The sequence below is a fragment of the Sceloporus undulatus genome, chromosome 5 (assembly GCF_019175285.1).
Source record: "Sceloporus undulatus isolate JIND9_A2432 ecotype Alabama chromosome 5, SceUnd_v1.1, whole genome shotgun sequence".
In the NCBI taxonomy this organism is placed as follows: domain Eukaryota; kingdom Metazoa; phylum Chordata; class Lepidosauria; order Squamata; family Phrynosomatidae; genus Sceloporus; species Sceloporus undulatus.
In genome coordinates, this window is record NC_056526.1 from 98822039 (window position 1) to 98836640 (window position 14602).

The 14602-nt window shown below is 37.3% G+C and overlaps 1 protein-coding gene across 1 annotated transcript in view; it reads right to left on the reverse strand.

Moving 5' to 3' along the window:
• Positions 1 to 2248: 2248 nt before the first annotated feature.
• Positions 2249 to 14602, reverse strand: part of HTT (huntingtin) — a 182077-nt gene continuing 169723 nt past the window's right edge. The window contains exons 60-66 of the mRNA XM_042469645.1: positions 13879 to 14069; positions 13479 to 13593; positions 12604 to 12817; positions 10649 to 10754; positions 8104 to 8266; positions 6580 to 6740; positions 2249 to 4016 (exon numbers count right to left, since the gene is read on the reverse strand). Of these exons, the coding sequence (XP_042325579.1) occupies positions 3803 to 4016; positions 6580 to 6740; positions 8104 to 8266; positions 10649 to 10754; positions 12604 to 12817; positions 13479 to 13593; positions 13879 to 14069 (1164 nt within the window). The 3' untranslated portion in view covers positions 2249 to 3802. The remainder of the gene's footprint in view (positions 4017 to 6579; positions 6741 to 8103; positions 8267 to 10648; positions 10755 to 12603; positions 12818 to 13478; positions 13594 to 13878; positions 14070 to 14602) is intronic.

Consider the following 14602-nt stretch of genomic DNA (forward strand, 5'->3'; position numbering starts at 1 on the left):
CAGCACTGTGCAGCCGTAGTACAACCCATTTGTATCATTCACAGAGACCACGAAGAAGAGGTATAATTTCTTCACTGCCAACATCTCCATGGCATAGACCTTCCAATGAGCTCTAGTCTGTTTGACTGGACTTGATCCAAATCTTCTGCCTCTTTAGTCTCCATCCCATTCGTTTCATCATGTTAACATTTATTACATCTAATTCAGGTGTTACCTTACAATCAGTTTCATTATTTAACATGTTACATTCCATAACGTAATCCTTTACTAGCAAATTGGAACTAAATTACAAAATCCTCTCTCTCTCTCTCTCTCTCTCTCTCTCACACACACACACACACAAAACTTTAAATTTAATGCTATCCCATCCTCTCTCTAGGGAACAATCTATTTCTTATATATTACATTTAGCTTTCATGTGAAGCACTGCTTTAATTGTCCTATTCACATCCTCATACCCCCCTCTCTCGTTTATACTCTTAATAATATTCTCCAAGTTCTGGAACAAATTTCTTCCTTCTACTGTCCCATATAAATCACTTTCTTTCCCACTAAATAATCAAACACCATATATTCCTATATATAATACTTCCTTTGCCTAAGGTCCCATCTTTCATTCCATCCATATGCTATCACTGCTTCTACTGTTTTTAATAATTGTTTCATTAAAAATTCCTTGTGCTTATTTAATCCTATATTTTTAAGCTTTAGTGTTAAACATCTTTATTCAACTTGAATCTTCCCCTCATTATTCTATCTATTTCTTTTTATATCCTTTCAATTTTTTATATTTTACTACAGACTCACCACATATAGATATGTCCCTTTTCCTCCACAACCATGCCAAAATTCTGGGGATAAACTTTTCTTATATATGAGAACTGAAGTGGTTCTACACCACTGGAATCCCTACAGTAATGTTTCTAGGGAGAACAACTTTTAGCCAATTCTTTAAGTTACCTCAAAACCACTGGGCCACTCTAGTCCAGCATGTAGCATGACTGGACATGTAATACTGAGTCTCACTGCTATTGAGTGTCCGCGTATGGCAAATGTTAAGAGTCCTTGTTGATCTTTTATTTGTACTGCACTGTGTATGTACTGTTGTTCTTCCAGAAACAGACTTTTTATTTTAGTAGGTTTTTAGAGCTGTAATGTTTTAATTGCACTGCTCTTAATTGTTTTTAAAATTATTTTCAATCGTATGTTTCAAATTGTTTCTATTTTAATGTTGATCTTCAATACGCTGTTACTTACATTGAATTTGTTGTAATTTATAAGCGACCTTGAGTCCTAGTTTTTAGAAAAAGAAGAGATAAATCAAGGTGATAAACAACAACAAACTAACCACTTGGTTACTATTTTGGAAAAAAAGTGAGATAATAATATGACAATGAATTTACACACACTGTACTATTTCATCTAGCATCATCTGCTGAAATGCTTGCATATTAATCTTCAGCTTGGTCTCTAAACTTTAAAAACTTTCTTAAGGAAAAACATGTTCAAGGAAACATCTTGCTTGAAGCTGAAATTATATAAAATGTATGTCTAGCCTAAATGACTGAAACATGTCACAGCATGAAGAAGTATCTTGGTTGAATTTTCTGTTCTTACAGAGTCCATTGTGGGTATATCTATATGTCTGTATCTCATTACAATTCAAAGCAAAGATATCTACATTTCTACAATAACCAATTCTAAGTCATATTTAATAATATACTAATATAGTATAATATAACATGGTGGTTGATGTTGTTGTTGTGTGCTTTCAAGTTGTTTCTGACTTCTGGTGACCCTACGGTAATCTATCACAGGTTTTCTGGGGCTGAGTATTACTTGCTCAAGATCACCCAATGGATTTCCATGGCCAAGCAGGGAGTTCCTGGTCTCTTAAGTTGTAGTCTGCTACTCAAACTACTACACCATGCTGGCTCAATATAATACACTATTGGATATATAATAATATTACTGTGACTACAACCTGAAATGATTTTTTTTTAAAAAAATCAGTGTATAATATCAATGCAAAACAGCAGAAATACTCTCTCAATCAAGTTTTTTGAATGGCTTGTAACAGAAACATTAATATACAGTCTTAAACGTAATTGCTACTCCCAATGAGAGGAGACCCAATGAATGAATGGGAACCTAGTATATGAACACCATGTTCATTTGGGAATAGGACACGGCCAATGTATTTTCTTATTGCATTTTGGTTTTGCATTAATGAATAGATATTACAGTACATGGAACAATTACTTTTTAATCAAATTATATTCAAATGCAGTAATGGCTGGTATACAAATAGGAAACAGTTTAACGCCATCAGTTTAATAAATACAATATACACATATGTATACATCAAATGCAGTCACATGTATAATTAATTTTACACATATTATATACACAAATGCAAAGTCCACATTCCTCTTGATAAAACTATATTTTTGCTGGCAAGAAATGTTAAGACTATTAAATATACAGGAACATTACTGAAAACCAAAATGTTGAACTTTCCCCTGTATCTCCATAAGTAAAGTTGACAATTTCTTCCCAGAATATACAATTGATGTGGAATTTTAACATGTATTATTGTTTGTCTTATACATGTGCATTGGCAAAGTGCTAAAACACAGAATTTTGTCTGCCTGTATATAAAATATCTCAGCTAGCTCCAGAGTAAGTAGAATCAGATCTGGTTCTTAACCTATACGCATAGCAATGTTTTCTCAATGCAAATATAATATATTGATTTAAATAAGAAAACCTAGCAGGGAAATGTTTGATTTGCTGCCTGCAAAGAAAACCTCTGCTTTTCTAAAATTGTGGTACAATTAAAAATTCTTGCTGCAGTGGCTAGTCCCTTTTCCCCATTCAAATATCCAAAGTGAACCCAAAGTATTCTTAAAAAATTGTCTCTGATAACAAACTTAAACTAATCAATATATTCATGTTTTTCAAATAGTTACATCCAATAAATCAAATACAGGGCTTAAAATGAAACTTGTACACCAAAGTGATTTAAAAAATATACATGAGGAAGAACATATGGTAAGAAATTGTAAGTAGGACTACAGGTGTCAAGACATTCAATGAGAGTGATTTCATACTGCGAGCCTTTTTCTTGTGGTGCACCATCCTACATCTTTACATACTATACATAATATAGAAATATTTATAGGCTTTTTTTTACCCAATATATAGTTTCAAATTTTGAGGTTAAAAAAATGGAAGTATGGTTATGTAAGTCTACTCCCCTCTCATTCCCCAATGCCACAATATGTTAGAGAACATCCAGACAGAAATATTAAATGCTGGGTGTGTTTAAAGTCTCTTTTCTTTCTCCTTTGAGACATAAAGGGAATAAAGCCTCTGATCAATATTATGCTACAACTGAACAGTTACATAAAAATTAAGCATTTTTGGTTTTTAAATGGCTATGATTTGCATTGTGGAACAGAGTATTCATCAAGTTCAGTGTTAGCAGCACAGTGACATAAGCTGACAGAAACAATTTGTTTTGCATCCAGTATTTGTATTTTATATAATAATGCTCAAAACTTTACAGCAAATTGATATTCTTTTCGAATGACCCCTTCTCTTTCCAGCTACTTATGTAATGCACATTGCAAGGGTTGATTCAAGTTTATGCAAAGGAGGATGGAAAAGTAGCAGTGAATAAAACCCAAACCCCAAGATGGGATCTGAACCTTTGTAAACTTCAAATTCTCATTTGTCAGATTCAGTTCATACATGAAGTTTCAATATTCCATTTCGTCATAATCTCTTTGCCACCGATTCAGCATGCTGTGATCTTGTGAAAATTCTGCAAGCAAGTTAGCAGGCAATGATAAGGATTTCCTGGTGAAGCTACCACTTCAAATACAGATTGAAAGGCTCTGCGATCCAATTCTTCATCTATTTGATGTCTGTAAAAGTCTATAGCCACCAAGCAGAAGAGGTTAATGTCAATTTGTTCCGATTTTCCCATTCTGCTGATAATGTGTGGAAGACTTCAAAAAGGGTTAAGGAGGTAACAAAAAGACATTCTGAAAAGTTTTCTATAATGATGAATTGTATCATGAACTGTATGACTTCCTAGAGGGATTATAATTCAAAAACTAAAGTTATTTTACACATAACCTTAATTACACCTAACGTGAAGACTTAAAGAAAAATCTAACCCTTGGTTATATTTATGAACTGCACCACATATTATGTTATTTGGTGGAACCTGTATGGGCACTTTCCAACATGGCAGGAAGCTAACTTATGTCTGCAAGAGTTCTGCTGCAGGGGAGTTGTTTCACATGGCAATTGCTGGCTTAGAGGAGTGGGGGACTGGCAAATTTGCCTCTTGGAGTAAAAGGGGAAACAGGGAATATCCACAAAGGTCCAGACGTTCTCTCCTGACAATCAAATTGCCAAATTAGTGGCAACCAATTATGAGTGGAGAGGTAAGACTGGAGGAACCACGATACCCAACTTGTGAGAAGCCTACTCTTAAAGGCCAAGAAGATCTGTGTTTAAATGAAGAAAATAAAGCTTCAGGGTTAACTTGATGGTGAGATCTATACTTTTAGCAAAGTACATCTCTGTGAAACCATGAATTCACAAGTAAACTGGCATGGAAAATATTTTGCTTGTTCAGAGACTCTGCAATTTCCTTTTTAAACAAACAAGCTTCATTTATATACCACTTCATACCGCCTAAGAAGTGTCTAAGCGGTTTACAACTGTAAGCTAATTAAAGTTTTCTTACTCCCCCACCTAAAAATAAATAAATAAATAATATCTCGCTTTCCCCCACAAATTGGCAAAGTGGATCACAGTTTAAAAGAACAAGAGGTGTTGTTCTTAGAACAGTTTCAATAATTGCGAGAAGCAAAAAAGCTAAAAACTTTAATGGAATGAAGAACATGAGAATTCCCATGCAGTTGGCATGGCATAACAATAGACAAAGAGACATCCCATTATTACCCTACAGACTGTAAATTTATTTTTTTGGGAAAAGACTGAAGCTCCATTGCATGCTTCCCTGCACTAGGAGGCCACAGGGAACAAAAAGAGTGTGAAAGAATCATTGGAGTTGCTAACAGTCATGTCTTTTTAGACTGTAAACCTTAGGGCAGGGAACCATCTGAATAACTATCTGTAAGCTGCTGTGAGAACCTTTAGTGCTGAAGAGCGAGGAATAAATACTGTAAACAAGCAAACAAACAAACAAATCTTTAAAAAAAAAAAAAGGGGGGGGAGAAGATCCCAGCAATTACCATCATATTTGGCCAAAATCAATACAAGGAAAGATTCTAGAGCAACACATTAAACAGAGAGTTTGTAAGTATTTAGAAAGGAATGTCATAATCACAAATATCAACATGGGTTTCTGATAAACAAGTCATCCCAGACTAATCTTCTCTCTCTCTCTCTTTAAATAAAATTACCAGCTTGGTAGATGAAAGGAACGCTGTTGATGTAGCATATCTTGATTTCAATAAGGTCTTCAACAAGGTCATCCATGATATTATGGCAAACAAGCTAGTAAAATGTGGGCTAAACAATGCAACTGTAGGCAAATTTGTAATTGTTTGACCAGCCACAACCAAAGAGTGCTCACCAATTGAGGTTTTCAAAAAGAGGCTGGATGGCCATCTGATGGGGGTGCTTAGATTGTGTATTCCTACATGGCAGGGGGTTGGATTTGATGGCCCTTGAGGTCTCTTCCAACTCTATGATTCTATAATTCTAAGAGACGCAAATTGGTAACTGTAGGTAACATGATAGATGATCTGATATCTGAGGCTATAAGAATGAAAAGAAGGATGTAGGACTTGCAAGCAGTCATGTGCTGACTGCAGTGACTGAATTTTCTAAGAACAGGGATTCTAAATGCTGTGCTCTACTGCATGCCATCAAGTCACCTGTTGATTTATGGATTTATGGTGACCTCATAAATTTCATAGGATTTTCTTAGGCAAGGAATAGTTACTGTGAAACCTATAAAATTGTATTGGTATGCTCTCTGGAAGATCTAGGGCAGACAAGGATCCCAAGTGCAGTGGGAAGAATTCGATGTGGTTGTAAAGTACACCACTGTATCACTGGAATCATTTTCTCAACTGTGCTGATTAGAGTATATTTACAGGTGTTCCAGACCTGCTGAAAAATTAGCCAGAGGCAATTCTGTGCTGTTAAGACTTCGTAAAGAAACATGGAAGCTTGTCACCAGGTAATACGGTGTCTGAGTGCTTCTTGTTTTCTTACGTAGCTATGGGAAGAAGATAGGATCATTGGTAGAAAATTAATTTGAGCACTAGACTCTTGAAGGCTGTGGAGATAGCTTTTGTTTGTTCAGGACAGATGGGACGGAGTTGCTTGTTCTCAATCCCCTAACTACTGTATAATGATATTAAGGAGAGTAGAGATACATTTACAATTCTGAATAAAAAAGGACACCCATGACCTAGAGGCAGGTTGTGCAGAGACTTTGTTAACTACTAACCAAAATTTGACCTATCCCAGCACCATTAGAAAATGAAAGGATTATTGTAGAACAATATGTACTGCGTAGGATACATTGCTGAAATCCATTGGCTGGTAGAAGCACTGACAAAGAAACAAGACAGACTCCACATTGCCATGGCAACAGGTGTTCTCTGTGTGAAGTTGGAGAGTGACAACATCACCCAATCACGGACCATGGATGACTGGCCAGTGGTATGCAATCTCTGAAATACCTGTGAAAAGTTACAATAGATCATTAACATGCTACAGAAAATGCATTAAATCCTTTCCTGAAAAATAAGTACAAATATACAATATTCTCAGATCATATATAAACTCTATTACTGGCATGGTACAGAACGCCAAAAAGAGGTGCCGGGGAGGCACCTCTCCTTGCTCCGCAGCAGTGCCGCAGCAACCAAATTGCATGACGCTGCTGCTCGACAAGAAAGGAGCAAGTGGAAGCGGCTCCTTTTTTGTGGTGTACTTGTGCTGCGCCAAAGCACCAGCGATGGCGCAATGACGTGCCAGCGGCACAGCCCCATTTGGACGCTGCACTGCTCCCACGTCACCGCTAAGGCACACCATCTGGATGGTGCCACGCAGCTGCAGCGCACCCATGATGTGCTAGGATTGCAGGGCGCGCTGCAAAGGGCTCGTCTGTACTGGGCCACTGCTTCTATGCTTATTTTTTATATTTTAACTATTTAACTATTTTAAAGTGACATGAATGTCTACTCATAACCAACTGTACGAGGCAGTGTTCATCTCCATTATTAAGACAAAGAGTCAGCATTGTCCTAAGTGGCCAGCATAACTGCACAGAACACTGTTACCTTCTTACCGAAGTGGTACCTATTTATCTATTTGCATTTTTACATGTTCTCGAACTGCTAGGTTGGCAGAAGCTGGGACTAGTGATGGGAGCTCACCCCATCATGCGGAACCTCAAACTGCCAGCCTTCCATTCATCAGAATTGGTGTCTTAATAATTAAAAGAGTGAATTCTGTACTGAAAATGCAAACTGATTTTACAGAAACAAAGTAGAAACAAAGTGGTATAATCCTGTATTAGTGAAGACCTTGAATTATGAGCCATGAAATTCCTAATTCAATGTAGAAAAAATGCTTTAAGCACTTTGGTAAAATGTCATGCCAACATTTTTAATGGAAAACCAGCTGAAGACTTTTCTGAGAGTCTATGAAAGTGGAAGATGTGTCAATGCTAGATCCCAGGAATCTCAAAACAAAAGAGCAATGGAAGAGAGGCAGAGTGGGGAGTACGCACCCTACATTTTTGAAAAATATTGCTTTTGCTAGTTATGGAGGTGTGCATTTCAAGATAGTGAAATCTTTCCCTCTGATCATTAGCTAGTTCTCTAACTTCTGAAATCACCAGGAATTGCCCACATACTTTCTAGGTCAACTCAGAAGTTGCCACTGTTTGCTTGCAGTGATGAATTTGTGAATAGAATGATTTGGTTTCTATAACCCAGAAGCAAACCTGGCTGGGGTCCCAAGAAAAGTGATAAGAGACAGAGTATTGCAAGTGGGTAGAGACAATGTGAGAAAAGACATTTAAAAACCTTATCTTACCTTATATACCACAGATGCCATAAACTGTGGATATGGCTGCTGGTTAGATAAAAACTCTCCAATAACTTTATTCATGACATCTTGTGGGGGGAAAAAGTCATCCAGAAACTGAGGGAGAATCCGAGTTACTACTCTGGCTTCAAAAGGAAATCCTTTTCTGACCCTAAAACCAAAAGAATACAGTTATCAATAAAAATCTTGTTCTGTAAAACATAGATTAATCTAGTCAAAACAACTGGTATTGACCTCAGAAAAGAAAAGGAATGAAAAATGTTATCCCTCGGTATGGACAATGCTCCCTTTATCAGAATGCTCTGGATGAACTCCTATGGTACCTCTTCAGCTGAGGAGGATACTGTAAGACCTTTTTGCCCAGATCCATAACCAATCTATACTACTGATATGGAACCCTCATACTGCTCATTTGGATTCTCTGAACTTCCTAGTCATTGCTTTTAGCCCAAAGTGGTCCTTTTTTTTTCTTTTTAGAATTATGCAAAAATATAGCAGGAAATTTTTAGGCAATAGATTAAGTGGAGAAACAGAACATCAAAGTTCTCTGTGGCTGCTCAGTGTCCCTTTAGAAGATTATGGCACATATACCTTAGCCAAGTTTCTTCCTTTCCACTTTCCCTATGGATATATCTAAATGGAGGAGCCTTTGAGATGTTGTTGGCTTACACATGCCACCATTTGTAAAAAAAATCAGCTAAGGCTGATGAAAGCTAGAATTCAGAAGCATCTGGAAGGCCAGCAGCTTCCTGACCTTTATGAGAAAGGGCCAACCCCTCATATAGTTGCTCACATATTCTGTTTTTAGAAAGAAAGTATTTGTCTTTCGTATCAGATAGACTAGAGAGGGGTTTTGTTTTGTTTGTTTGTTTTTTTGTGCCAAGAAATTTGTTTAGGCAGTACAGGCTCTTAAATATATGAGTTTAAGCATTTCTGCAAATGTACCTAATTCTGCTAACTCTCTGTCCTACTACTGATGTCAGAGATTGCTGCTGCAAAAATAGGACTAAGACTAAATTTTGCAATTGATTATTTATGATAGCATTTTAAATCACAGTTTGAAGAACTGTTAACTATCGCTATGATTCTGATTGATATTTTTAATATTAACAGATGAAACCAACTGCAAAAATTAACCTTACACCTGGCCATAACAGAATATGAAGAGGATCATTTTTAGATCACAGAAGTACTAATTTGCAAAAGGATCTTGCAGCACATTTAAGACTAATTGAAAGATAAAAGTTGGTAGCGTGAGCTTTCAAAAAGACTTGAGCCTACTTCCTCAGATGCATGTATTGGAATGGGAAGCTCAAGGACAGACCTATATAGCAGTCTGTGTGTGAGAATGTCCACAGGAATGCAAAACTTTGTGGGTGTGGAGATAAGTTTATTTTTAACTATGATTATTGGGGGACAAGGCAACAATGTTGCCTGAAGCCAAGGTTAGTAGATAACCATATGAATGAGTATTGGGATGTAGTGGGAGCCAAAAAGAACATATGATGTACTGATCAAGAGAGCCCCATGAGGCTGGGGGGGTTAGCTAGTGTTATAATGTGTGTAGTGTGCCAGGAAAGCATTGTCTCTGTTCAACCCACTGATGATGGACTGCAGTTTGTTGATATATTCCAGTTGTGCTGTTTCTCTTTCCAATCTTCTTTTGTAGTCTTCTGTTCAAGGAGTGCCCTTCTGAGGTCCAAGATGGAATGTCCAGGATGATTTAAGTCTTCTTTTACTGTCCTGTTTTCTCAATGTAGAGTGCTGAAGGGCACTGCTGACATAAAGGTAAAAGTTTCCCCTTTGATGCAACTGTCTAGCTGTGTCTGACTGTAGGGAGCAGTGCTCATCTCTGTTACTAAGCCGAAGGGAGTCAGTGTTGTCAAAGATGACTCCATGTTCATGGGGCCAGCATGGAACACAGTTACCTTCCCATCAAAGTGGTACTTATTTGTCTACTTGCACTTTTACATGCTTTTGAACTGCTAGGTTGGCAGAAGCTGGGACCAGAAATGGGAGCTCACTCTGTGACGCAACGCTTGGGTCTTGAACTGCCGACCTGGTGACCTTGCAATCGTGAGTCGGCATCTTAACCGCTAAGCCACTGCATCCCAAAAATTGCTAACATAGTACAGCATAAATCATATTAGAGAATGAACAAATGAAAGTCCCTCTAATATTATAGGTGATGTCATTAGGCCCTGTGATGATGACATTTCCTGAATAGACGTGTGGGCAGAGTTGTTTTCTGGGTTTGTGGCAAGGCTCTGTACCCGTGTCCACATCTGTGTTGTGTTCCTCTGTATGTAAGCAACTGTTTGAGGTTTGGAGGCTGCCTGTAGGCAAGTAAAGTCCTGCCACAAGAAGGATTAGTTGTTTAGATTGTATGCTTCCTGAATTTCTGTACTGGATTTACATTATATTTGTAGTACTGAAAACAATGGGAAATGAAATTTAATTTATATCCTGCCCACTGCCACATTTCAGTATAATCGCTACTAATTACATTTGCTCTACAACTACAAACTCCTACCTGTCAAAAAGAACAGAAACTCGTTCCATAGCCACAATTACCGACTCGCTGTCTGGGGTGGTTTGGTTATGATCTGTAACACGCACTGGACTGATTTTCTCTTTTCCTAAATGCAAAACAAGTTTTTACATAAACAGAAAGACATCAGCTCACTCAAATAACTAAAGTAATACAGGCCAGGACAAATAACCCAGAGTACTAATTGCAGCACTAATATCCATTAGGTGAGTGGCATGGCCATCGTATGGCTGCCTATGGTGGCCGTATGTTTGTACATTTTAGTCTCTTTCCTGAACCTGCAAGATGCATAAAGAATATATGATATTTCCCTAGCAACTTTCAAATATAAATCCCCAACCAGCTTAAGATTACCATTTCACACATACTGAATCTGGAATTATCCCCATATAATTAGCCATGGACCTGACTTGCTAAGAAAATCACTATGGCCTACAGCAAGACAGCATAGACGACAGCGCTTTCTTTCTAAAGAAAAGGGCACTCCTGTATATTTATCAGAAAACATTTTCTGGACTCTGAATGAGTTCTTCTTTAAAAGGTGCCATAGCACAGGGCTGGACATCACAAAGTCCTCAACCTGCTATTGGATTGCAACTTCCATCATTCCTCACCATTGCTAAGCTGCTTAGGACAGCTAGAATGTGCAGGCCAATAGTGTCTGGAGGGCAGAATGATTCATAACATTGCTATGGTAAGAATGCAACCCTACAATTTAATAAAGGAAAAAATGTGTTCAAAGTTTAACAACAAAAGTAGGCTCTAACACTGCAGTAGAGAAAACATAGATCCTGTTCCTATTTATACCATGGTCCCTTATGGCATGTAAAGAAGATATACACACTTAGGATAGATTCTGGAGATGTGAAAATCAGCCTGTTGGTTATATGGACCCTTTTCACATTGGGTTAAAAGTAAATCAAGCCAACGATAAACAATGTGTTTGCTCCTTTATGCCTTATCACTCACTGAGGGCTGGAAGAGATGTGGCCCATGGATGTCTATGAACTGGCAAACAGGGATTATTACTTTTTCATCTTAGACAGAAATACAAGTGGTTCTGTATACCCAATGCAACCCAAGCAGAAGGAAATGAATGCTTGTTAATGGATACCAAAACACAGAGAAAGAAACAAAAACCAAGAGATGAAGAAAAATAAATTTGAGGTCAGAAAAGCAAGAGTGTAAGCACAAATGGGAAAGATTTTGCTTCCTCGCTCAAAGCAAAAGGCTGGCCTAGGACACCTTCCATAGTGGGATAAGATGCCTCAGGATAAAGGAAAGGTTTCCTCTTTGACAAGTTTGTCAAGTCCTGTCTGACTGACTGTAGGGGGTAAGGCTCATCTCCATTACTAAGCCTAGAGAGCCAGTATTTTCATGGTCATGGGACGAGCATAACTGAATGGAACGCTGTTACCTTCCTGCCAGAGTGTACTTTTATATGCTTTTGAACTGCTAGGCTGGCAGAAGATGGGACTAGTGACAGGAGCTCACTCTGTCCTGTGACACTTGGGTTTTGAACTGCCAATCTGCCGACCTTGTGATCATTAGAGGTGGTGTCTTAATGGCAGAGGCACTGTCTTATGTTTTTTCATTCATTAATTAAGATACTTTTAAACATCTCTACTGTGAACAGGAATTCCCGATGAGGAATATCTTTCAGACATGCTGAGGGGCAGGGAAGGGAGTGTAACTAACTAGTGACATCACAACTGAGTCTACTTGCTGACACTTCCTAAGGCACATTAGAAAGAGGAGATGGTAGGAAAAGCAATCATATGGTTTATACTGTTTCAGTATTTATTGCATTATTTAGTGAACCATTACCTGAATATTCTCATTCCAGGGGGTTATAATACAATGAGTTTATACAGAAAATCAAATGTTTAGATTTTCATTGCATTTTCAGCACTGAAAAAATATTAACAGACTCATACCTGTATACATACAAGTCAGCATTAACCCCAATGCAGCCATGGCTCTGTGAGGGCTGTGTACATTCACTCTGTCAACGCTCAGTTTAACTAATGATTCACAATCCAGCCTAGAGAGTTGTTCTGAAAGAAGAAGTCGTTCTAAGCCCCTCAAGACACAATGGTAAGTAATGGATGGTGTCAGTTCTTCACTTCCAGACAACATCACTCCACACATCTGAAAACCAAAAGGAAATACATTTTAAAATCTATAGTGACATAAACTTAGTTCAATAATGCCAAAATTTTATGTAAGTAACAGAAAAGTAATGACCAGTGCAACGAGTAATGAAAGAAGTTGCTTTTCTGTTGTAATCACTTATCATTACAAAGGAAAATCAACTTCTTTAATTAATTGTTGCACTGGTCATTACTTTACTGTAACTTAAATAAAATTTTGATATTACTGAACTAAGTTTATGATAAGTGACTTCTCTGTAACACACTATAAAAAGTAATGGCAACAAATTACTTTTAAAAAGGAATGTTCCAAGCTCTGGCAAAGGCAGTAGGGAAGAAAAGGATACAAACACTTCACTATGCCAAATACAAACTATCCTTACACTCACTGTGAAATCAACTTACATCTACTCAGAAATGCTTTTTCCTATAACTAAAATTACATTGTATGAACTTTGCTGTATGACAATGCTTGCTAAATTCATGTCAATTAACACACAGTAAGGCACCATGTAAGCACTGTTACAGTTTGGAAGCCACTTCCTTTTATTTATATTCTGCCAATCTCAGTTATGCAAATCCACCAAGATCATTTTACTTATCAAGGAAAAAAAGCAAATATAAGGCTATACACACATACATGTTTAATCCACACATACCTGTATAATACTTGATGAGAATTCAGGTCCTACATCAAGTGGATAATTTTCTATTAAATAGAATGCCACTGCACACATTACTAAGACATGCTGCTGATTGTGGATGTTGACACAGCTGTTGAGAGGCAAAAATTAATTATTAGTGGACTGAAATCTCCCCTTTAAGTGTTAAAAATGAGTGCTTTCTTCTATCATTCTTACATACCTGAAATTCTTAATGAGAACTAAGACCCAGAAGTTTTGACTGGATATTGATTCTAAAGTTTATCTACAGTTGAAAGTCAGTGAAACCTCTCACTTAAAATGTCTATTGAATCAGTTTAACCATACTACTGTTTCATAGCTTAGAAATTCTGTTAAATTAATGCCACACAAGAAAGCTTGTTATGGCGATACCTACTGTGCTATTCCCCTCAAATTAGAAAGGAGATATTCAGTGATCACTGGAATGAGCTGCTTTGCTGTTTCATCAAGCAGGTCACATTCAAGAATATAAAGAATCCCATGGAGAGCTCCTATCCGGTTTGGCATGTGAGTACTGCGTAATGTTGAATCAAGAAGGCGGCTTACTGGCTCTGCTACAGCTTTATCCTAATAGACATAAAAAAAATATAGGAAATATGTTGAATTAAACAATACAGCAAGCTGGTGTATTTAACATAAAATAATGAAGCAAAAGTTAGCAAAATCCAGTAGCTGAATCATGATTAAATGTGTCAAATTAAGAACATACCATACCTTTTCTTACAAGTTTACTAATATTTTCTTAAAGAGATTACACCAGTAGCTTCTGGTGTGTCATTTACTCAGCTAAATATCAAGTTCACCTTATACTTTATCTAGGAAAATAAACAGGGCTTGATGACAAATTCTGTCACTTACACATTGTGCTGAGACCAAGATCAAGATGAAGAAGAAAAACAAGAATGTGAAAAACATTGCAAAGAATTTCTCAATGCAGGCTTCTCAGTATAGTTTAATATAATGATGTGCTGTTGAGTACAGAAAAGGCTCTGGATCAGGGATGGGGAACAGATGTGTGCTTTTCATTTTGGTCCACTGAGACTGGCATCTCTATTCTATCACAACCTGCCACCTTCTACAGTGATCTACAGTGATTTCCT